At 65.4% G+C, this 22,203-nt stretch overlaps 1 protein-coding gene across 1 annotated transcript in view; it reads right to left on the reverse strand.

The window, feature by feature from the left end:
- PLCH2 (phospholipase C eta 2) overlaps positions 1-22,203 on the reverse strand; it is a 65,555-nt gene that overhangs the window by 19,043 nt on the left and 24,309 nt on the right. Inside the window, exons 3-5 of the mRNA XM_035019965.1 lie at positions 4,435-4,581; positions 2,269-2,512; positions 1,947-2,076 (exon numbers count right to left, since the gene is read on the reverse strand). Coding sequence (XP_034875856.1) covers positions 1,947-2,076; positions 2,269-2,512; positions 4,435-4,581 — 521 coding nt within the window. The remainder of the gene's footprint in view (positions 1-1,946; positions 2,077-2,268; positions 2,513-4,434; positions 4,582-22,203) is intronic.

Genomic DNA, 22,203 nt, shown 5'->3' on the forward strand with positions numbered 1-22,203 from the left:
GCTGAAAGTCGGCAGGACGGGCAGGCGGGCAGCCCTCCCCAGGGCGTGGCTGGAGCTGGGCGGAGATGCCCATCGCATTGAGTGTCCAGCCCACGGGGTGATTTGGCCTCCCACCCAGTTCTGCGTGGGGTGGTACAGCCAGGAGTCCAGGCTGGGGTGGCTGCCTGGTCTCCGTCCAGCTGCCAGCCCTCGGGGCGAATGAAAACATTTTATGAGGATGAGCCCCAAAAGCACAGCCCCAGAAGTGCCTCCCGAAGCAATCCGTCGGCCGCGCTTTGTGCAGACCGTGACTGCGGCCCGTGAAGGCACCCTCAGGCTGGAGCCACTCTGCTGAGCGTCCGAGGGCCACGCTGGGCCCAGCCGGCACTCCGCTGTTATCTCAGACTTCACGAAACTATGTTCAAGGCACTCTTTTCCCCCACAGATCTCGCCTTTGATCAGGCACTTCCAGGTGCTGGAAACAATCTTGAGATTTCTCGGCAACCAAACTGACCCTAATGTTCAGAGCTGCTCTGCCTGGCGGGGAGTCAGCTTTCCTTCCCTGGGCTCCAGAGCGCTGGGAGGGTGGACATGAAGATGGCTGGGGAGGCCCAGGCACTCGGGGTCTACCGTGGACATGGCTGCTTGGGTCTGGGGTCCACAGCTCTAGGCCAGCATCGACCCCCCACCCCTGCTGCTCACCTCCCTCCAGAGCCAGCCCAGAGCCTACCCCCTGCAGGCCCCAGGCTGCACGGTCTCCCCGCTGCTCTGGACTGCCTCAAGAAGATCTGGTCAGAGCCGGGACTCAGCCAAGCCAGGGGCGGGTCGCAGGGCTCTCTGGGGAGCCCCTGTGCCCGAAGACTGGAGGAGAGGCCCAGTGTCCTGGCTCCCCAGGGCTCCCGGCGTGGGTGCATCTCCATGCCAGGACTTTGCACTGGACCTTCAGGCCCTGGCAGCCTGCGTGCACTCGTGCCCCGTTCTCTGAGGGTATGCTCCTCTCTTCCCACCTCAGAGGCCAGGCTGGACCCCGAGTTCTAAGCCAGCCCGTGGCCTGGCCCCCGCCAGCTTCACCATTCTGGAAGAGCCTCTTGCCCCAGAGCTGTCCCCGAGGTAGGGTCGGCAGGGTACAGGTCGGGGTCTGATCTGCAGGCCTGAGCCGTCTGTGCTCCTCACTGCCCAGGCAGGCTCTGTCCCCTTGGGGGCCTCCAGCAGGGGCCCTGTGAGTCCCCCAGTCCTTGGCCAGCAGCCCGAGAGCATCCCACTCGCCCCTTCATTCGCGCACAGACCCCTGTGCCCTGAGCTGCAGGTTCCCCTCCTGTAGCCAGTGTGTCAGCACCTGTCTGTGTGGTAGTTCAGGTGAAGCCCCCGGGGCCGTGCCTGGGGGAGCAGTGGGCTGCGTGTGTGCGCTCCCAGGAGAGTGAGAGCGAGGGAGCGAGGGAGAGTCATCTTTCAGGCTACGGCCTAGGAGCTGGGTTTGCCTGCCCATCAACCCCACAAAGCAGGATCCACTGGGGCCACCTTTTCTCCCCACCGCCCCAGCATGGGTTCCGGAAGGAAACTAATTACGGACAATAAAGCCTGCCTCTCCGCTGACAGACGCATTTTCATAACCCCTAACACCAGGCTGGCTGGAACCGGGAGGCTGCCTGCAGGATGGGCCAGGGGCCGGGCAGTCAGGGGAGGATGAGGAAAGGGGGTGCAGTCTGCTTCGGGTGGCTTCCCTCAGTGACCGGACACCTGCCCCGAGTGCCTAGCCCACCAGCACAGGGAGGGCCCCCAGGGGCTGTTGCCGCCGTGCCCTGCATTTGAGCAACCACCCCTGTGCCGATGCAGGGTGCTGGGTGAGCTGCCCCCAACCTACTGCAGGCCCCGCCGGGACTTCCTGCCCGCCGCAGCGGGACTGCCCCCCTCAGATGTACCTGCGGCCCCACAGCCTGTGCTCAGGGTGCTACCTGCTCCCCCCTCACCTTGAACATCTGCTTCACCCTCTGCCGGGGCAGGTTCACATTCAGCTTGTGCAGCAGCTGCAGGACCTCGCCAATGCTCAGGCTCCCGTCCCCGTTCTTGTCGGCCTCGTCAAACGTCTGCTTCAGCCACTTTAGGGCCGAGTTAGGGACCAACACGGGTCCAGCAGGGCCAGCCGCACCCACCCAGCCCACCCCCCCGCCACGGACAGGGAGGAGTGGAGACCCCAGCCCAAGCACCCCTTCCCTGCTCCCCTTCCCCAAATGTGTGACCCGCCAGGTGGATAGTTCGCCCCTGAGGTCTGCCCCGCAAGACCAAGGATATTGGTCCCTCGTGCGCTGGCGGCGGGCCAGGCTGTCCTCGTCGCTGATGCCCGCCATGAGGTAGCGCAGGCCCGTGACCCAGGTGCGCGCCTCGTCCCCGCTGGGCGAGACCAGGTCCAGCGACTCTCGGTGGCTGCCGTGGTAGATGCTGAAGCAGCAGTTGGGGTCGAAAATGCCATCGGGGTAGCGCTGGAAGATCTCGGACTGCCGCCCTTCGCTCACCTCCTGGATGGAGTCGATGGAGACTGCGGGGGGCCGGGCCCCGGTCACAGCCCGCCCCGGGCCCCCAGGGGACCCCACCCGCTGCAGCAGCTCAGCACAAAGGGACAGGAGAGCCGAGGCTGGGGAGAGCGGGGGAAGGGGTATTTCGAGGGACCCTCAAAAGCACAAACGCGCTCAGGCTGGGGAGCCCACCCCCCCTGCTCTGCTCTGACCCTGAGGTCTGCTCCTCACTTCCTTTGGGTGTGAAAAGGCTCACACACTCTGCCAGAGGGAGGGGGTGGCTCCCCCTCATTAGCAATCCCAGGCACGTGGCCCCATATCGAGCCCGCTGGGGCTGCAGAGCGAGGGAGCCCAGACAAGCTCCGGCCAGCTCGCATCCCGCTCTGATGCGGGCCTGATCCTGGGCTGCCTCCCTAGTGAGCTCTGGCCTCAGCGGGTGGTGGGGCCAGCAGTGCCGTGGGGTCCTGCTCCGCGGGCACCAGCCCAGGTTCCACCAGGGATTTCATTACTGGATGCCACAGAGCCTCCGTTCAAAACCTGAATTACGCCCAGTCGATGAGCTCAGGAAGGTGTCTTTAGGGTCTGTTCCCGCACATGTGGCAGGGACTCCCGGCGTGCAGGGCACAGGTAGCCAGCGTCCCCTCTGGGAGCCAGGCGCCCGGGGCTGGGCCCCCAGCACTGCAGCCTCCACCCAGCTCTCACCGCCTCCCGTTACCACCAGCCCACCCCCTGCTGCTCAGCCCCGCGGGCAATGTGCCCTTCTGGGGGTCATCCTATCCAGGGCAAAGACGGTGCGGCTGCCCCACCTGTGCAGTGAGGGGTGGGCTCACCCCTCTGTCCTCTGCCCCCACCCCTGAGCTCCCAGGCATGCAGCCCACCTACCCAGGGAGGGGGGCTGCCCACCTCCCTTCTCCAGCTCCCTGGGTGCGTGCATGTGCCTGGCAGGGGTGGGGGCGGTCTCAGACCGGGGGGCTGAGAGGGAACAGCTGCCCCCATCCCTCCCTCCTGGGGATCCTCCAAGGCCAGAGTCAGCTCTAAACAGCGCATTCGGCCTCCCCCCACCCCGATCCTGGTCTGCTTGTCTCTGCCCTACTACCCCCCACCGAGGGGCCTCTGGGACCCCATCTGCCTGTCCCCTCTCTCTCCATCCTCTCTATCTTCTTCAGTGCTCAGCTGGACAAGAAGTTGCCCTACTGTGAGGCGACTGCCCACCTCACGTTCAGACCCAGTACAGGGGACAGTTCCGCGCACAAAGAGGAACCCCAAGTGGGCACAGTGGCTTCACCTCCCCAGGCCCAGAGGGCAGTGCCAGCCCTCTCCTCCAGGATGCCCTCCAAGGGCCTCCGCAGCCCACCTCTCTCCCAGGCCCCATGGCAGCGACAGCGCCCTTGGCAACTGCTAGGCTGAGGCCCGCTCCTGGCACCCCTGGGTCTCTCCTGGCCCGTGAGGACTCTAATGTGTCCCTTCCTGCCTCTCAGCCTGGTCCCTGCCATGCCCTGCTCAGAGATCAACCTCGCCCTTCCACCCCCTGCACAAACCCTCCCAGCTCAGGACCCCTCCCGGCTCCAGGCAGCCCTGCAGCCTCCATGCCCCAGGCTGCCTGAGCTAACCCCGGGCACTGAAGCCTGGCCCCTTTCTGTTTCTGGGAAGTCTTGTCCCCCAGCTTGACTGACGGTCCTTTGGCCCCTCAGCCCGTCCCAGATCCAGCACAGGAAAGGGCGCTCGGGCCCCGGAGTCCTCGAGGGCTCTGCCAGGCAGGAACAAGGCCAGGGCCCTGAAGGGCATGGGGCCCCGAGCCCTCACCCCTGGCGTCCAGAGGTCACCCATATGCCAGGCCCAAAGCCCCCTGGAGACTTCCAGGGCTCAGGATCTTGCTGCTCCCCGAGCTGCCCCACAGCTGCTCAGGCCCCCCTGCCCCCATGCCCCCTAGGGTCTCCCCGCTCACTCTTGGCCTTCTCATTCTTGCGTGAGGGCCGCCAGCGGATGCAGGAGCGATGCTCGTCCAGGAAGTAGAAGCGGACGAGGCCCCTGGAGCTGCCACGGAGCTTCACCATCTGAGTCCCCGCCTGCATGGCGCTCATACATCTCTCCACTGGTCCGTGGACATGGCAGACAGACGACACAGGACAGGGGTGCGGTGAGTGCCAGGCCATCCTTACCCCTACTCCCCACGTGCTTCAGGAGCGCAGAAACCACCCACACACCCGCCTCCCGGCCCACGGGCCCCACCTGAGAGACAGGCTGCCCAGCCCGGCCACTGCCTCCCTCCCCCACGGGCCTGGGCCAGGTGCGGGCCCAGGCAGGACCCAGGTCCTCCGCGGCTTTGCTTTCCTTGGCTCTGGCCACCTGCCACCCACCCCCGCCAGCCCCAGGGACACCATGACCTGCCCCCCAAAGTCTATGACACCCTCTCAGGGGCTGCTGCACGGTGCGGCCTCCGTGCCAGGCCCAGGGCAGGTGCCCTGTGGGCAGCCGGCAGGCGGGGGGCTCTCCTGAGAGCCTGCACCCCCTTCCTGTGGCCTTCAGGAAAGCCACCCGCCTCCTCCATGTGGCAAGGGTGACTCGGCGCAGTCTACCCCTGGAGGCCCAGAGCGGGGCCCTGTGAGACCAAGGCTCATACAGGGTCGGGGGGTACAGCACCCAACCTCAGCTCCAGAACGCAGACCCCTCCCCCAGCGTCCCTTCCCCTCCTCTGTCCACTGGCCTCCTGTCTGCAGCCTGCGTGTCTCCCAGGTCCCGGGGCCAGGGGGGCTCCCAGCCAGGCCAGCAGTCCCCTGGGGCTGGAGAGAGGCCCAGGGGTGGGGTCAGTCGTGGCCCCCTGCCCCAGCCCCCTCACACCTAGTCACAGGAAGCCCAGGACTCAGAAGGTGCCATCTGCTAAAGATCAAGTAATTAACCCCCACGAGACCCACCCAATGAGGGACCCTCGAGTGGTGCTCTGGAGACACCTGCCAGCCAGAGGAGCCCAGCCAGGGAGGACTCCCTGGAGGAAGCCAATCCCTGACCCTGCACTGCAGGGGGAGGGCCCACAGGGAGGCCGGGCTCCACAGGGGACCAGGAGGTGAGCACACAGGTGGGGCTGCTGGTGTGCAGGGAGCAGAGCAGAGGGATGAGGCAGGACACGGGACAGGGGCGGCCCAGAGGCCCAGAACAGGTTCTAGAAGGCGGCACCTGGACCAGGCCCCATCTCTCAGCTGGAGCAGAGACCCGGGGGGCACACAGCCCAAATGGGGCCTTCCATGGGTTAGCCCTGCCAAAACAGACACGCAACCTTCCCGTCACAGCCGGGCAGGCCTCGACCCCCCACACCGGCGTCTCACACCGGAGAGGGGCCTTCTGCCCACCTCTGAGGGCTGTCATGTCCTGCACCCACACACTGCCTCCAGCCCATCGGGGCTGAAGGTGCATTGCCCCCCGAGTGCCAGGGACCCCTCAGCAAAAGCTTTAGAGCCACCTGAGTGCCCAGCCAGGGTCCTGCCCCCAGCCCCTCCCTGACCCTGGTCCCCCCGCCCCCTCCTCCCCACTGCCTGCCTGGTGTGCAGCCTCCAGGCCCCAGGGCCAGGGGAGGGGTGGTCAGAGAGGTGGACTGCAGGTGCCGCTGGGGTCCCATGACCCCCAGAGGGAAGGGGCAGGAGGTTACAGGTTTCCTTGGGAGGAAGTAGCCCCCAGAAGTAGCCCCCACCCTCCTGGCCCCAGGGGCTGTGGGGCTGGGCGGAGCTCCCGCCAAGGAGCACTAGGCCTGTCCTGGCCCCTCACGGCCTGGCAGGGCTGCCCCCTTACCTAGTGGGCCAAGCTGCCACGGTGGGGACCCGGCCACGCTCACTCCGACCCAGAGAAGGGCCTCCGCCAGGCAGGCCACCGCTGCCCCGGTCCGGCTGGAGGCAGACGGCCAGGGAACTGACATGCTAACGACGGCCAGGGATGGCTCCCAGAGGCCGGGGCGGGCCAGTGTCCCCCAGCCCACCTCAGCAACAGGTCAGCTGATGGCAGGCGTCACAGAGGCTTCCCGTGCCCCCTTCTCTCTTCTGCTTCCTCTTCCTCCTCCTGAGAGCCCTTCGAGGCCCCCACAGGCCTGCTGCCAGGAGTCTCAGGCAGTGGCCTGACCCCCCCCCCGCCGCGGGCCTCCGTGGCCCCCAGGCCAACCTGCCCACCCACCAGGGTCGCAAACGGGTCCCCAGAGAAGCAGCGTCCCCGAGTCTGAGGGGAGCCGCTGCGCCTCTGCCCGCCCCGCCCATGCTCGGCCCAATCCCTTTTGCTAATCCAGCCTGGGTCCAGCCCAGCTGGCCAGAGGATTTAGGCCAAGGGAACTCCCAGCTGGAGGCCAGGAGGGCACTGGGCAGGGGGCAGTGTCGACCAGGGCCCAGGCCACCAGCCCCCATGTCCTGGCTGAGCAGTGACAGCCAAGACAGAGGTGGTCACCCTGGGGACCCAACAAACACCTCGGTAAGGCCTGGGGTGACCGTCCTCATGGGACCAGCCACCATCGCCCCACCATCCTCCCCATGCTGGACTCAAAGGCTGCTGCCCCTTCTCCTTCCCGGCCTGAGCCCCGAGAGAAGCCCCTACCACTAACCCCACATCTCCTGCACTTGCCAGAGGCTCAGAGGGGGTTCCCGCCATCCCCGGGGGGGGGGGGAAGGGGAGGGGGAAGGGGGGACAGGAGCAGCCCTCTGTGGGCTGGAACCCAGAGCCAAGCTGGGCCCCTTTCTGCTGCACCTCCCAGCATGGAGGGAGGGTGTGCGTCCCTGGGCCTGGGCCTAGCGTCACGGTCCCTCACCCAGCTCCAGGCCCCTGGCTGTGCAGCCTCGGTTCCCAAGGACCAGCCCCAAGGCCTGACCTCTCTGGGCGGTGGCGGCCCACGGCCCTCGGTGCATTAATCATCGAGTCCTGCCCAGAGGCTGGGCTGGGCTGGGCCTCCTCATAAAGGACCTGGCCTAAGGGAGGAGAGCCAGGCCCAGGGAAGACCCGCTCGCCCATCTGCAGACTGGACACAAGGCCCAGACAAGGACAGTCCTCAGGGTGGCCGACCACACTCCGGGCAGCTCTGGGGCAGGAGAGCCAGGCAAAGAGAACAGAAAGGGGGGCAGGCCAGCCTGGCAGACGGGTGGTGCGAGCCCCAAGGGGTAGAACCCCACCACTACTGGCTACGGTGAGGATTGGGGCCTGGTCCCACCACTGGGCCCATGAGCCCCTAGCCTGCTTGTGCCCTCTGCCCCAGCACCACAAGAACAGCCCCGGGCCTCGCTGGGCTGTGCTGAGACAGGGACGGTCACCCTTCTATCCCCAGCGCAGAGGAGAGGAGCCAGGACCCGCGCCACAGAGCTGGTCACAGGCAGCCTGGTCCAAGGTCGGAGAGGGTGGGAGGCCACAGGCCATGAGGAGACAGCGATGGGCATCCTGGGCTGACCAGAGAGAGCCAGGGCCCCACCTGACCAGATCCAACATAATCGACTCAAAGCCAAATGCCAGAACCCAATTAAAAGCCTTTCCCAAAGCGGCGCTGACTTGGTCCCTTGCAGGAGGAGTGTTGTGTGGAATTAGATTAGGAAGCTCTTGGCTTCTGGAACAGGAAAAGGAGTGGGTCCTGGGCCTCCTCGGGAAGGTGGGGGCTGCCGGAGCCCGACAGCTTCTGTGCAGAGTGGGGGGCATCAGAGCGGGGCAGGGGGACCATAAGCCCCCGGGGAGCATCAGGACCAGAGTGGGGGCCAGGCCACGGGTCCAAGGGTGGTCCCCACTCCCCCCTGTGTCACTGCCACATTCCATCAGCTGTCCTCCCCGACATGGGGCCATTCCCTCCTGCCTCAAAGCCTACAGCTCCTCAAACCCAGGTTACACCCGATCGTACCTGCTCCTCGTTCCTCCCCCATGCCTGGCCCCACTCTGGGGCTGTTCTCACCTCCCAGCCCCCCAAAAAGCTTCCTGAGCCAGCCACACCCGCCATCCTCAGGTCATGCCCTTGGGCTCTCAGCCACTAGCTGATCAGTGGTCTCCTGCCATCAGCCAGGGGGGCTCAGGCGCCCCAATCTGTCTGGGTAGGGGACACACTTGGGGGCACAGACTGAGTGGGCCCAGCCCCTGCACCCCAGACTCCCTTAGTCCTCCTCAGCCACCCCAGGTCGTGGTCCTCTGCTGACCGGGGGGCGGAGGAAGGTCCTGTTAACCCAGCCTGATGCAGGGCTCTGAGCGAAGGCCCTCTGCTGCCTGGAGGCCCTGGTAACCGCCCCCGCCCCGAGACTCCATGAAGCAGGTGGACACAGATCTGTGGCCCCTGTGCAGGGCCAGGGTGCTCCAGGGCCTTAGGACACTGTGGGGGAGCTCCCAGCTCTGAGGGTACCCATGTTACCCCACAGTGCAGCTAAGCATGCCGGGTACGTGAAAAGGCCAGGCCCTGGGTGACTGCCAGGCTGGGCTAGAACCCAAGACAGGCCCAGAACCCCGATGGCCTAACCAGGAGGTGAGGCTCCTCCCTTCCTACCCTCCCCATGGAGGCTGAGCCCCGGCTCTCAAAGGGAAGGGACACCAGCACCCAGGAGAACCAAGCACAGGTCAGGGGGCCACACCAGCCCCCAAGTCCACATGTGATCCCCAAGCCAGCTCCCACTGCTCCCTTGGGGTCACCTGAGAAATCCCCCACCGCAGTGCTGCCCGGGAGCAGACCCAGGCCCACACCCAGAGGGACAAGAGCCCAGCTGCCCCAACGAGGGGGCCACAGAGGGGCCCTGGGCTGGACTCACTGCACCTTCACCTGGTACACCCCCCACCACCCAGCCCGACTTACACCCTGGCTGCGCCCGAGCCCAACCATGGTCCACACCCTCAGTCAGTCCCAGCTGCCAGCGCCCCCAGGGCCGGCAGATGTGGCCTCCAGACCCTTGAGCCAGCGTACACCTGTCTGACAGGTGCAGGCCTGGGCAGCCCTGGCCAAGAAGGGGCAGGAGGGCTCCCTCGGGTCTGCCCCGCACACCCCTCTGCTGTTTCTCGGTCCTGGGAGCTGAGCTATTCCCTTCAGGATCCTCACGGCTGCCTTGTGGCTGCCTGATAAGACCACACAGGCTGATCTGCACGTTCCCAGCCCGCCAGGGCCCTCTGGGGCAGGACCACCCATCCTGTCCTGCTCTGTTCCTGTGCTATCTGGGACCAGCCCCCATCGGACACTCAAATGTGGGCGAGCCCAGGCTGTGCCCCCAAGCCCACCCTGGGAGGTGACAGGAGCCGGCGCCTGGCATGGCCATCCCACCCTCCAGGGCCTGGCCACCACGGGCAGCCCTCGAGGAGCCTGGCGCAGGGGTGTACCCAGCACAGAGGGAGGAGAAGGCAGGGCACCCCCCCAGGGGGCTCCAGCCCACAGTGACGCCCCAGGTCACAGCCCATGGCTGAACCGCTGAGCCGGACGCCCGCCCTGGGCAGCTGCCGGGAAGCAGAGTCTGAGGGCGGCCCCTGGGGTCCATGCCTCGGTTTCCCCGTCTGTCAGAGTATCCCCTCAGCCCCTCACTCCTTTCTTCCTCCAGTGGCTCTAGGACCCTGGCCGCAGCTGCTCAAGGGGGCAGCGTCCTTGCCGGCAGAAGCCGGGCAGCACCGGCTTTCGCTTTAACCACGGACACTGACCCTGTCCTCACACGGGAGGCCGCAAGAGGCCAGGGGCGGTCAGCAGATCCACCTCGTCCAATTTATGCTTCCAACAAAACCCGCAAATGACGCCCGCAGGCTTCCCTGCGTGAGCACACGCACACACGGGCAGAACGTGGAGGTGCTGCAGGCCCCCTTCCACAAGGGGGTGCAGGCACGGACCCAGGCCCTTGCTCACTTGCTCCCTCCCTGAGCAAACGCACACAGAGGCCGGCGCGTGGGGCACACGCCTCCCACCTCCCTGAGCCCCCCGGCCAGCCCCTCTCCTCTCCAACACTTCTTTGCCTTTTTGAAGGTTCTTCAAGCGAGCCCCTCTCGTGTCCACGTTACTCAGAATGGGCAGCAACAGGACGTGTGGCCGGACCCCCGCCCGAGCCTCCGCAGCCCTCCATGGGGTCCTCAGCCCCCTCCGTCTGTCGCCCTAAGCTACATCTCTGCTCTCCGTTGGGCTGGGTTCCGCATGCAGTAGGCGCTCAGACTGCGCTTGGGGGGAGAAGAGGAAGAGGTCAGCGAGCCCCGGCTGCCGCACTGGGCTCCCGCGCGCACCCACGGGGGACCGGCCCGGCCCCTGGCCAGCGCTGCCGGAGGGAGGGACAGGCCCACACACATATGGCGGAGATTATTTAAACGTCTCAGAAGCAGCTCGTGCCCCCCTCCCCCTGAGCGTCTGGGCGCCTCCTCCCAACTATTTTTATTTTATCAGGGAGTGTGAGTCGGCTCCCTCAAGCCCCCCCACCCCCCAGGCAGGACTCCAGGGTGACCGTGCCCAGTGCCTAGGGGCACGGAGCCAGTGCCGGCCCGAGGGTGTGCGTGAGGGCGGGGGACCCTGGGGGATGGTCAGCCAGGTCGGCAAGGCCCAGGGCAGGCCCCAGACAAACCTGGATGAGGGCTAGGGGCTGGGGGCAGGGGAGAAGCAGAGGATGGAGGTCCATGCTAGACACCCCACCTGCCAGGAAGTGTCTGCTTCCTCACGCGACACCCTCCCCGTGGGGCAGGCAGCTCAGCCTTCCAGCAAGAGCCTGACAGTTTTGTGGGCAGGGGGCCTGGCCCCACGGCATCACCCAGCTCAGAAGCAAGGAGGGTCAGAGGGAGTCTTGGGGGGACACCAGCCAGACGTTGCTCTGCCCCGTTGGGCTGCTTCCGGCCTACCCCACCCTTTCCCGGCCCGTGCACTCAGACCCAGGGAGCCAGGGCAGCAAGCATGCTGCAGGGGGACGTGCTCCGATGGCCCCCATGGTAAGTGACCAGCCCCAGGCCTGCACTTTCCACAGAAGCCCCTGGGAGCTCGTGCTTCTGGGCAGGGGACAGCAGTAGCTGGACGCATTCCTAGCTGGTGACGAAAGTTCCTGCCGGGACCAGGCCTGAGGGAAGGCCTGCGGGAACTTTCTGAGAGTCACCTGACAGGGTGTGATGGACAAGCTGTCCACAGGCGGCCCAGGCTCCTGCAGCAGTGGGCACCGTGGACCAGATGGTGCCCAGTGCCTGGAGCCCTCCCACTGGAGAAGCCCCTTCCCAAGCACTGGGCCACCACACTGTCTCGAAGGCTGCTGAACACCGTGAGAACCCGGGGTCTTCAGCACAGTGGGGTCCCAACACCCTGCTTTCCTCTGCCTGCCCGGTGGAGCCCAGGGCCTGCTCATACCAGCCTCACTGAGGGTCTCTCCCGGAGTGGCTCCCGGCTCTGCCCCCACCCGTCTTGGCAGCCCCCAGCTCAGCCACGGTGGTGGCATTAATCACATGGGACAGTCATGTGGGGAGAGGACTCTATGAATAGCCTGTCCGCAGCATCCTGCCCTGGGTCGTGTGTTCTGGGGGATCCTGTCCCAGGCCCCAGGCCTCAGCTCCCGTGCACTGGCTCGGCAGAGGTGGGAGGGGGCATCCGGCCATCACACACCCACCTCAGCCTGGTCTCCCTGGAGGCAGGCACCCAGCTTTGTGGGCTTTGTGTGAGGGATCGACCCCCAGGGAGCCCCCGGCAATGGCCGGGGAAGCAGAGACAGACTCCCAGCGGTTCTGGGGGTGGGGGCATGTTCCTGAAAAGTCACCAGATGGAACCGGGCCTGCCTGCTGGGAAGAGAGGAAGCTCCTGCAGGTTGAGGGAGGGGTCCCCCCTGCATCGGCCAGCCGGCCCTGTCCCCACCCCACATCCACCTGGGCCTGCACGGGAGGCAGGCGGCAGCTGGCTGAATGGCCGCCGCAGAGCGGGCACAGAGCCATGGAGCCGACAGGAAACAGAAGAAGGCTGAACCTGTGGACTCATCCCCGGGCCCGGCAGCTCCTCCTGGCCAGGGCGGCTTCCTCGAGAGCCCGGGGGCCTCGGGCGCCTTGAGGACTGTCCCGAAAGAGCCAGGCTCTCCCAGCTTGACTTCCTACAGTCCCCTCTCTCTTGGCAAGACCCCTATCCTGCTCCCCTGTGTGGGCTGGGCCAGTGCCCCAATGGCGTCCTCCCTGAGTGTCACCTGACTCCCCTCGGTATTGTCCCCCCACATGCCCACCGCCGACCTGGGAGGGAGCCCAGGAGGGGCCACCTGCGCCTGGCCGGCAGTCAGCTCCACCCACGGCTTGAACGACAGGGGAGTTTCCAAAGGGGCTGGGGCCTGCCTAGGTCAGGGTGACTTCCCATCCATGTGGAACCGAGACCACCAGGACGCACGTGGACTCTGAGAGCAGCTTCCTCTCTCTATAACTGACCATCCGGCACACAAACCCCATCCTGGAGTCCTCCAGGGCTGGCTGCCCCTGGCTGGTATGGAGGCCCATTGGGGGGCTGCCCAAGTGGGCAGCTCCCTCCCCCTCAAAGCTCCTCTCCAAGAGCCAGAGAGAACACATCCTGTCCTGGAAAGGGTGTCTGTCTCCCTGCTCGGGGGGCCAGTGCCCACCGGCCTTTCCCACACAGGAAGCCCGTCCAGCCGGCAGAAGCCCACGTCTGTTGGAAGCAAAGAGTCAGGAAGAAAAAGACACCTCTGATTACTCATCCTTCCTTGATGCCTCTACCCCTGACAGCCCTCAAGGAGCGTGGAGCTGGCCTCTGCACTGGAGAGGGCCCTCTGCCTCCCCCTCATGCACGCCCCGCCCCAGGAGAGGGGCGCTTCCCCACAGAGCCCATCCACTGGCTTTCCAGGAGAGGGTGCCAGGAGCATGGAAACCATGCCATCAGCTCATTAGCTGTACAGATGGAGGGCCGGACCCAAGACTCCAGCCCATCTGCTCCGTCCTCAGCTGCACATTTGAGAATGTTCTCTCCCGGGGTGGGGGGTGGGGAGCACACTCACCCCAGCAGACAAGGGCCACACCACACGTCTCCCCCTCCCAGACAGTGGGGGCATGAAGGGTGGGCTCACATCTGCTCCTGCGGCTGCCACCCCACTCCCCTCCCAAGACCAGGGCCCTTCCCTTGCTGGCTGCACACCCGGGGTGTGTTGGGCCTCCCTGGACCCTGGGAGCAGCCAGTCTCCACTCCGCTAGCAGGCAGGCATCCTACACCCCGTGGTTCTGACCAAGGCCAGCTGCTAATTCTCTGAGCTCTCTGCAGGCCAGGTAGGCAGGAATGTGCTGGACCAGCCTTTTCCCAGGGACCACCCACCATGGGAGCCCTGCCTCACACTGGCATGGGGGCTGTGGTCATCGGGTGGGTGTACCTATGAGTGGCCCAAGCACACAGCTACGCCAGGAGTTTTTGCAGCCCCGGCCCCATCTCCACCTGGCACCCTGTCCTCCATTCACAGAGGGAATCCCAGGGAGGGAGGGAAGGTGTGGAGGGAACAGGCATCCCCGAGCTGTCCACACAGACAGGACACACTCTGCCCACAGCCACCCAATGAAGGCAACTTCATGCTGTCCCTCTCTTGCACAAGAGATTCAGAGAGGGTTGGTGCATTGCCTGTGGTCACACAGCTCACCGAAGGCGCCTGCGGGGTCTCACCCTCAGTCTAGCCGGCAGTGACGTCCCTGCTCCCACACGTTCTCTCCAAGGCCACGCAGTCCCTCCCCTGTGTCCACACCAATCAGAGGGCAGGACAAACTGGGTCCAGAACAACCGGGATCCAGACAGATAGCCAGAAGGCAAGCTGTACTCCCCGTGGGGTCTCAGTCCTTAAGCAGGAAGTTCTTGCGTGTCTGGCTGCGGTCACTCCCGCTAGAGCTGAGGCTCTGGCCCCTTTCCTCTCCGCTTCTCCCCACTCCCGGCCTGGAGTAAGTGCTGTTCTGGGGCAGACTGACACCCTGTCTCTGAGAAGCGCTGCCCCATCTGCTCCCTGCAAGGACAGACCCTGACCCCGTGCAACCAAGCTCCTTGGTGCTGGGCAGCCCTGGGCAGCCTCGGAGGACTCCTGCCACCCCTGTTGATCTCTGCCTTCCGCCCAGGGTAGTGCCCGGGCCCCCAGGTCAGGACAGAGTGACAGATCTGAGCAAGAACTCTCCCACAGGCGAGCCAGGGCTGGCACCCAGAGGACTCGGGAAGCAAGGGCAGGCCCCTGCGGGAAAGGCAGCTGCTGCCCTGTCCATGGTGCTGACGAGGCTCAGGGCCACCCACGCTACCCTGGATGAAGGGGGCAGGAGGGGCCTGAACCAGGCGAGCCCCCAGGGTCCCACAGGTCAGGATACCCCAGAGATGACCCCCCCACACACTGAGGCTGGTATCCCATGGGGGCAGACTGAGGTCAGGAGCCTGTCAGCTCGCCTGGGGCATCTCCTCCCACCCCCCCCCAATCGGGGTTGTCTCTACTTTTTGCGGAGATGCCAGCACAGTGAGGGATGATGTGGGGCCAGGGGGGTGTGCAGGTGTTGCGGGAATGGGACTGTCCCAGAGACCCCTGGCAGGGGTCCAGCCCTGCCTTAGTGGGCTCAGTGGGTCACCGATGGGCAGTTCAGCCCCTGACCCCGGCACCCTGCAGGGGCAGTCACAGCCTCCTTCCTGGAGCCCCTTCTGCTCCCTCTTACCTTCGTCCCGGCTGAGCCCACCGGGATCCCCCGGCTCTTTCATGGCCCACAGGTACCACCCGCACCGATACCGGCGGGGCCCAAGGGGGCGCGGGCGGTGTGCTGGCCTCGCGTGTCCCTGCGCCTGAGCGCGCCCATGGCCGATCACGGAGCGCTCAGCCCGCCGCCGCTGCCGGGACCGCCCCTCCCTCCGGAGCCCCGCCCTCTTAACCCTTCACAGCCCAGCCCCGCGGTGGGCAAGGGAGGAAGCGCGCGCTGGGGTGAGGTGGGGGGTCTCAGCTGGCTCAGAGGCTGGGGGTGGGGGGTAGGGGGCGGGGCGCACCTGCTCCCCCAGCAGGGCTCTGGTGGCTCTGGAGGCCACCCTCAGCTGCTCTGACCTCCCTCCCTCCCTCCCGGTCAGCCCTCCTACCAGAGCGGGTAGCAGCCCGCTCCCCTCAGAAACAACATGCTCTCCGGCTGGCAGCCCCCCAAGACCACAAGGTCCCTTGGATCATTACGCACAGCCCCCCCCCAGGCCCCATGGGCTAGTTCTCTCCAAGGAGGGACTCAGCGCTTCAAGGCTGGCTAGGGGAACAGTCTGCGGGCCGCCTGGTCAGGGTGTGTGTGCAGGATGGATGATGGCACTGAGGGTCCAGGGGACAGCCCCAGCCCCTTGGCATCCAAACCCTTCCTATGCTCCTTCCTCGCCTCCCCCCACATGTCCCTCAGTGAGGGCCCTGCAGACGATCCTGGGTCTAGGGCCCTGCCCGGGCCACGCAGGGAGCAGCCTGGGGATGGGGCATGTGCTGAGCGGACCCTACCCGGTCCTGATCCGGCACCTGCCTGCCTCTTCCTGGGGTGTGTTCTGATTCAACCTGCTGCATCCAGCATCCGAGAGAAATAACATTTCCCACATCAACGGAGGAGATTGTCGTCCCTCGTCCCTCGGGTACAGCCTTGAGGGTGGCCTGGGGAGGTTTATGGAGATGTGCGAGGCTGGGTGGGGGCGGCCTCAGGTGACAGGCCGAGCAGGAGGACCGGGGGCTCCTCGGGGCTCCCTGAGCTGCCGCCCCCCAGGGTGTGACTGCCTCCTGCCAGGCCAGGCCCCCGGTGTGGAGCGGAGTGAGACAGGAACCATCACCACAACCAGCTGGATCCTGCCCAGGGAAGGCCACAGGGCTGCTGCCCAGCTCCCTTGAAGGGACAGCCTTTCTGCCTTTGCTGCCACTGGTGGAACCCTAGCCTTTGGGTCGAAGGGGCCACCGCCTGGGCTCTGGGGATCTACCCTCGTGAACTTGACACTGTGAGTCTCGTGTCCACACAAGTCACGTGTTCACTGGGCACAGTCGGGATCCCTGGCCTGTGGCCACTGGGCTGGCACAGACCCCAAAGGGAGAGGCCAGGGAGCAAAGGACGGAGGGGCCAGTCCAGCACCCCCGCACCAGGGCTTTGCAAGTCCCCTCACACAGTCCCCCCGGGAAAGGCCCAGCAGCCCCAGAGTCTCAGAAGAGGAGAAACTAAGGCAGGGACAGACAGGAAGAAAGGAGAGGAGTCAGAAGGGAGAGTGGGTGATGGAGAGGAGCATGCAGACGCAGGGTCCCCGGAGAGGAGCCGGCTCCCTGGAGTGGACGGAAGGAGGTTCTGGTTCAAGTTCAGGTTCTGATGAATAATCTAACACATAGCTGGCCCCACCCCCACGCAGCCTCAAGCTGATTTCCCTCAAGGGGCGGGGCGGGCGGGTGATTACCGGTAGTGATTAAAAGCCGCCTGCCGAACATGTTAATTTGCTTAAGATTCTCATCTCCTAAATCTCCTTTCTGGGCATTTAAGCAAAATTCTGTCTTTGAGAGCATTTGGCCTGGCTGGCAGAGGGTGGGGACGCACGTCTGGAAGAAGGGCCTGCCAGGCCCCCAGTAGTCTCATTTTCTTCTCGTTTGAAGAGGGCGACAGTCAGATGGTGGGGGAGCGAGCCTGGGGCCCCTGCCTGAGCCCTTCTCTCTTGGGGTAGGGGTTGGGGTGGAGAGCTCATGCGCTGGAGCCTCAATCCTGCCCTCCCCCCAGGCCCTACTCCTCCTGCAGGCGCACTGCCTTGAGCTGCCCCAGCCCACCACCCCTCCCCGCTCCCTGCCTCCCTGTCCCCTGCCAGCGCCTACTCCCTGCTGGGGCCCAGAGGTCCTGCAGAAGGCTTTGCTCCTGCCCGGGTTGCAAGGGCTGGGCTTCCTCAGCCCTAGGGACAGAGCCCAGGCCTAGATGTCCAGCACAGGGGGCCTGCATGTCAAAGCAACCCAGGGAGTCCTCCTCCCACCCCCACTCCCTGGAACTGAGTCCTCACCTTCCAGATCTCAAACCCTGGGCAGGGGCCACTGTGAGGCTGGATCTGGCCTTGAGCTCCAGCTGCCTCCATCCTTTGGTTCCCAAACATTGCCAGGAGAAGGCCAGACTGTGCCCCAACACATGGGCGCCAGCTTGGACAGTGGGCCCGGAGCCCCGGGTTCCCAGCCAGGCCTGTAAAAGCGGGCAAAGCTCACCCCCACCCCCTGCCTCGGTTCCTCATCTGTGCCAGGGTCACGGAACTGGGCTCCACAGCAGGCAGCCACTCACGGTCCGCTGCATCGGGGTCAGCCGAGCCCTCCCCGCCTCCGGTGTTGAGCCTCGCCACCCAGAGCTGACCCTGGGGGTCCGACTCCACGTTCCGTACGAGTTCCATGAGCGTGTACCACACTGTGCACCCAGACCCTCAGCGCGCCCATCTAGCTCTGCCTCTGCTGGGGGCACAGAACCCCGGCCCCCATACCCACCCCCGCCAACACCCTGCCACGCCCCGAAGCCTGCTCGCCACCGTGATTCCCACAGTTCCCTTGAAAGAGTGTGACGCGGCCCCTCTCCCAGTCATCGTGCAGGGAGACACCTCTGACTTCCTGGAAACACCGTGTGGGCAGCCCCTGTGATGGGGAAGAGTGCATTGACCGAGGCCCCGAGCGGGCCAGGGTGCTTGGGGACCCCCAAAGGCTGTGTGCGCACACACACGCGCACGGCCTGTGTCGGGACAGAGGACCGCTGGTGGGGACCCAGAAACAGAGGCGTGGAGCGTGGCCGAGGCAGGGGCAGAGCCAAGGCAAAGGGAGTGCTGCCCTGGCCACTCGCTGGCTGCACCCCCCCCCCCGGGGTGGCCTGCAGCCCATTCCCCGAGCCCCCGAGCCCCACGCCAGCCAGGGGCAGCACCCGGGGAAGTCCGACTCCATCCCGCCTCTGTGTGGCCCATGGGAATTCACTGCCCCTCTGGCCTTAGTGTCCCTGTCTGGAACCAAGGGAGGGCCAGCAGTTCCGGGGGCCTCCAGTGGAGGCCATGGAGAAAAGTCTGGAGGGCAGAGAAGGGGCAGGGGCACTAGGTGGGGGTACAGGTGGGGCCAGGCCTCTGGTACCAAAGATCCCAGTGCAATGTTCCCTTTGGTGGCCGCCCCGCCGTGTGAGGAGGGCCCAGGGGCACTGACTTGCTCTTCTGACCTGGGGCAGCAACCACTCTGCCTCACAGCCTCCGGGAGCCAGAGGCCACGAGCAATCGCCTCCCCACGAGTGGAGTGGAGCAGATTTGCTGCTGCAGAAACACCCACAGGGCACCTTGGATTTCATCTATGGACTTCCGTCCTCCCTAAATCTCCAAGGAAACGCTTCGCCCGTGACCTGCTGCAGGCAAGCTGCAGCCCAGCGTCCAGCGGGCCCTGCCGAGAGCCCGCCAGCACCGGGGCGGGGGGGGGGGCCGGGGGCACAGTGAGGGCCTCGGCAGGTCCTCCACGCTGCTCCTCAGAACGCCCGAGTCCAACGGGCCCCCAGAGGCCACCCGGTCCAACCCCTTTGCTTTTCAGATAGGGAAACTGAGGCACAAGGGTCTTGCCCGGGGCTCATAGCCAAGCAGAGGCAGGGCCCTGACCCCAGGAGTGAGTTCCAGAGGGGGCGTCTGGGAAGATGGCTGGAAAAAGCGGATCCAAGCAAGCCCCCGACCCGGACAGAAGCACAGGTACTGGGTGAGCCGCCAACAAAACGACAGGGACAGAGGCCCTGGGTGGCAGGTGCTGTTGCTCAAAGCCTGGCGTTCCCCACTGCCCCCAGCACCCCTGTGCCGGCCCCAGACCAGGGCACGAGTCTGCTTCGTGGTCCCCCAAGCCCGGCTGAGCCAGCAAACCGCTTGGACACAGCACTGAGCTCCCCGGCAGGAGGGCAGGATGCACAGGGACCGCACAGCAGCTTGACGGACTTGCTGTCCGTGGAGACAGGGGCCAGCGGGGGAAGCAGAGGCCCACTGGCCGGGCTGGTCCTCATCTTACAGCATCCGGACGGTTGCCGGGGCAGGAGGGAAGCCTCGGCCCCGGGGCTGGTGACCGGTTCCAGTCCCCATGCAAAGAAGAATGCGGCCAGAGCCCTGGGGCCACAAATGGACCAGTGGGAGGAGGCAGGGAGGATAGGATGCCTCGGGCGGGCGCTGACCAGTTGGGCTGGCAGGGAAGGAGGCCACAGACAGCCAGAAGCAAGGGGCTTTCTGGAAGGCTTCGCCTGCAGGGCCACAACCCCACCCCCATATCTAAGCCCACAGGTGCCTTGGCCCCACACGGACAGACTGCATTCACCCCCCACCCCCCGCCAGTGGCACCCTCAGCCACAACACCCTGCCCCTTGCCTCCCTCCTTGCCCCCCCAGGACTGAAACCCCCCCCATGCCCCGATGCCCCTTGCCAAGGTCGTCAGGTCAGGTTCCTGCCCCGGGCTGCCGGGCCCCCCTGGACCGCCCCGCCTCTCTGCACCAGCCTGACCTAGATTCTGTGCCCGCGAGCGATGGCCAGGCAGAGCCATAGCCAGCCTGGCACCGAGACAAGAGGGCCAGGTTCCAGAGCAAACAGCCGCCCTGCCACAGCCCAGCCCACCCGGGGACAACCCACGCCACTGGCAAGGTCTGTCCTACCCCTCCCCACAGCCCTGGCCCACAGCAGGTCGGGCCAGCCCTCGCAGGCCCCGTGAGCTGCGCCGCACACCCAGGCAGCCAGTCTTTGCACCCAGGTGCCACCCTGGACGCAGGCATGGGGAACCACTTGGCCGCTTGCATCGATTAAAACCACAAAAATCGGGCGCCTGGGTGGCTCAGTTGGTTAAGCGACTGCCTTCGGCTCAGGTCATGATCCTGGAGTCCCTGGATCGAGTCCCGCGTCGGGTTCCCTGCTCGGCGGGGAGCCTGCTTCTGCCTCTGACCCTCCCCCCGCTCATGTGCTCTCTCTCTCTCAAATAAATAAATAAAATGGTAAAAAAAAAAAAAAAACCACACACACAAAAATCCTTGAAATCAGAAACATGCTCGTGCAGATGCAAATGTATGCAAATCAGCCCCTGCCTTTGGCTTCCAGGCCTACAAGCCTTGGGCACATTTCTGGGACAGCAGGGGCATTCTAGCGGCAGCCCTTACCCCAGGGCCAGCTTCAGCCACCCGTGTGTGCCCCGCGCCATCCTTCCTGCCCTTCTCCCTCCCACCTATCCGCACCCCCAGCTGTCAGTCCATGTTTGTTGAGCACCTGCTGTGTGTTAGACTTGCACTTGGGGCTTGGAAGGGAGTAGTGAGCAAAACAGAAGCAGCCCCCACCCTCAGGGAAAGGCAGAGTACCGGGAATGGGCCCAGCTCCATGGGGCAGCCCTGGACGGGGGTGGGCACAGGAGGGTCCCCCCAGCCCCCCGGAGTGTTAAAACCTTCACAAAACCCAGAAAAGACCAGGCCACTTCCCTGCAGAGCCAGAGCCTCTGGGAGGAGAGGGAGCGGCAGGGGGCTGCCTGCTGACCCCTCCCTGGCCGACAGCAATCCCCCGCCCTCCCCGTCTCACTGTACCCAGGACAGACGGCCCCGTCACAGGGCACACTCCTGAAACCGTCCCCCAAATGCTGCTCCCCAGCACCAGGCCATTCACAACACGCGATGCTGTGTGTGAACTGTTGCTGGATCAGCGCCATGTCACTTTCAGGCACCCGCTCGCGTCGCGTTCGTTGGCAGAACGAAAACCATTTACAAAGCCTGGGTGGTAACGCGTGCATCCCCAACAGCAAACCAAATAAACACCTCAGACAGGGCTGCGGTTAGTGCGGAATTTGTCGAGGTGTCTCCCAGGAGGGGCGGCCAGGTCGCCCGGAGTCTGCAGCTCATGGGGCTCCTGGCTTGTGGAGAGAGCCTGCAAGCTCCCGAAACGTGCGTGCAGCCCGCGCTGAGCTCCACCTCCAGATGGGGGCCAGAGCCTGGGGCCGGGGAGGGGGCTTCTGGGCAGCGAAGGCTGGGTCCCTAAGAGCCAGTGTTTCCGTGGGCGGCTAGAACACCCTGGGTGTCATGTGATCGTGCCAAACAGCCCGGGTGCTGCCCCAGCCACCAAGAGAGGAGACCGTCACCTGCATTACCACATCCTGCAACATCCCCAGACTGATTCACCTTTTGTGCCCGACGAGCCACGGGTGCGTGAGTGCACATACTAAAAGCCAGTGAGGCGGGAAACCCCAGAGGCCGACCAGGGAGTTAAACTTGGCCTCAAGACCAACTGCGTGGCGACAGGTCTGTGTGGGGGAGGGACTGGCATGGGGAGTGGGTCTGTGCTGGGGCCTCCCTGGGGGCAGGGCCATGCCACCCACTGCCAGCCCCAGTGCCCAGAGCCGTGCCCAGCACACAACTTCTCGCTAGGCGTTTACTGAGTAGCCTCCCCAGATCCAGACCCAGGCAGCAGGGAGGGCCAGGCTGGGGTGGTGGCAGTGCCCTGGAAACACCCCCACCCGAGCCATCTTTCCTGCGGGATTCGGCTGCTGACCTGCCAAGAGCAGCCATAGTGAGCTGCCAGCTCCCCACTCCGAATGACTGTCCCTCTAACCCCCAGGCACTGGGACCAGATCCCGGATCTGTACCTTCTAAGACCGGCAATGCCTCGATCAATTAGCAGGCAGGGGGCAAAGTCTCAGGGAGGCTGACACAGCTCAGAGCAGGGGTGTGAACACAGATCAGAGCAGAGGTGTGAACACACAGCTCAGGGAGGTTGGATGTGTGAACACAGAGCTCAGGGAAGCCAGGGTGTGAACACATAGCTCAGGGAGGCCAGGGTGTGAACACACAGCTCAGGGAGGCCAGGGTGTGAACACACAGCTCGGGGAGGCCAGGGTGTGAA

This window comes from Mirounga leonina, unplaced genomic scaffold (genome assembly GCF_011800145.1).
Source record: "Mirounga leonina isolate KUSES-001 unplaced genomic scaffold, KU_Mleo_1.0 Mir_173, whole genome shotgun sequence".
Classification (NCBI taxonomy): domain Eukaryota; kingdom Metazoa; phylum Chordata; class Mammalia; order Carnivora; family Phocidae; genus Mirounga; species Mirounga leonina.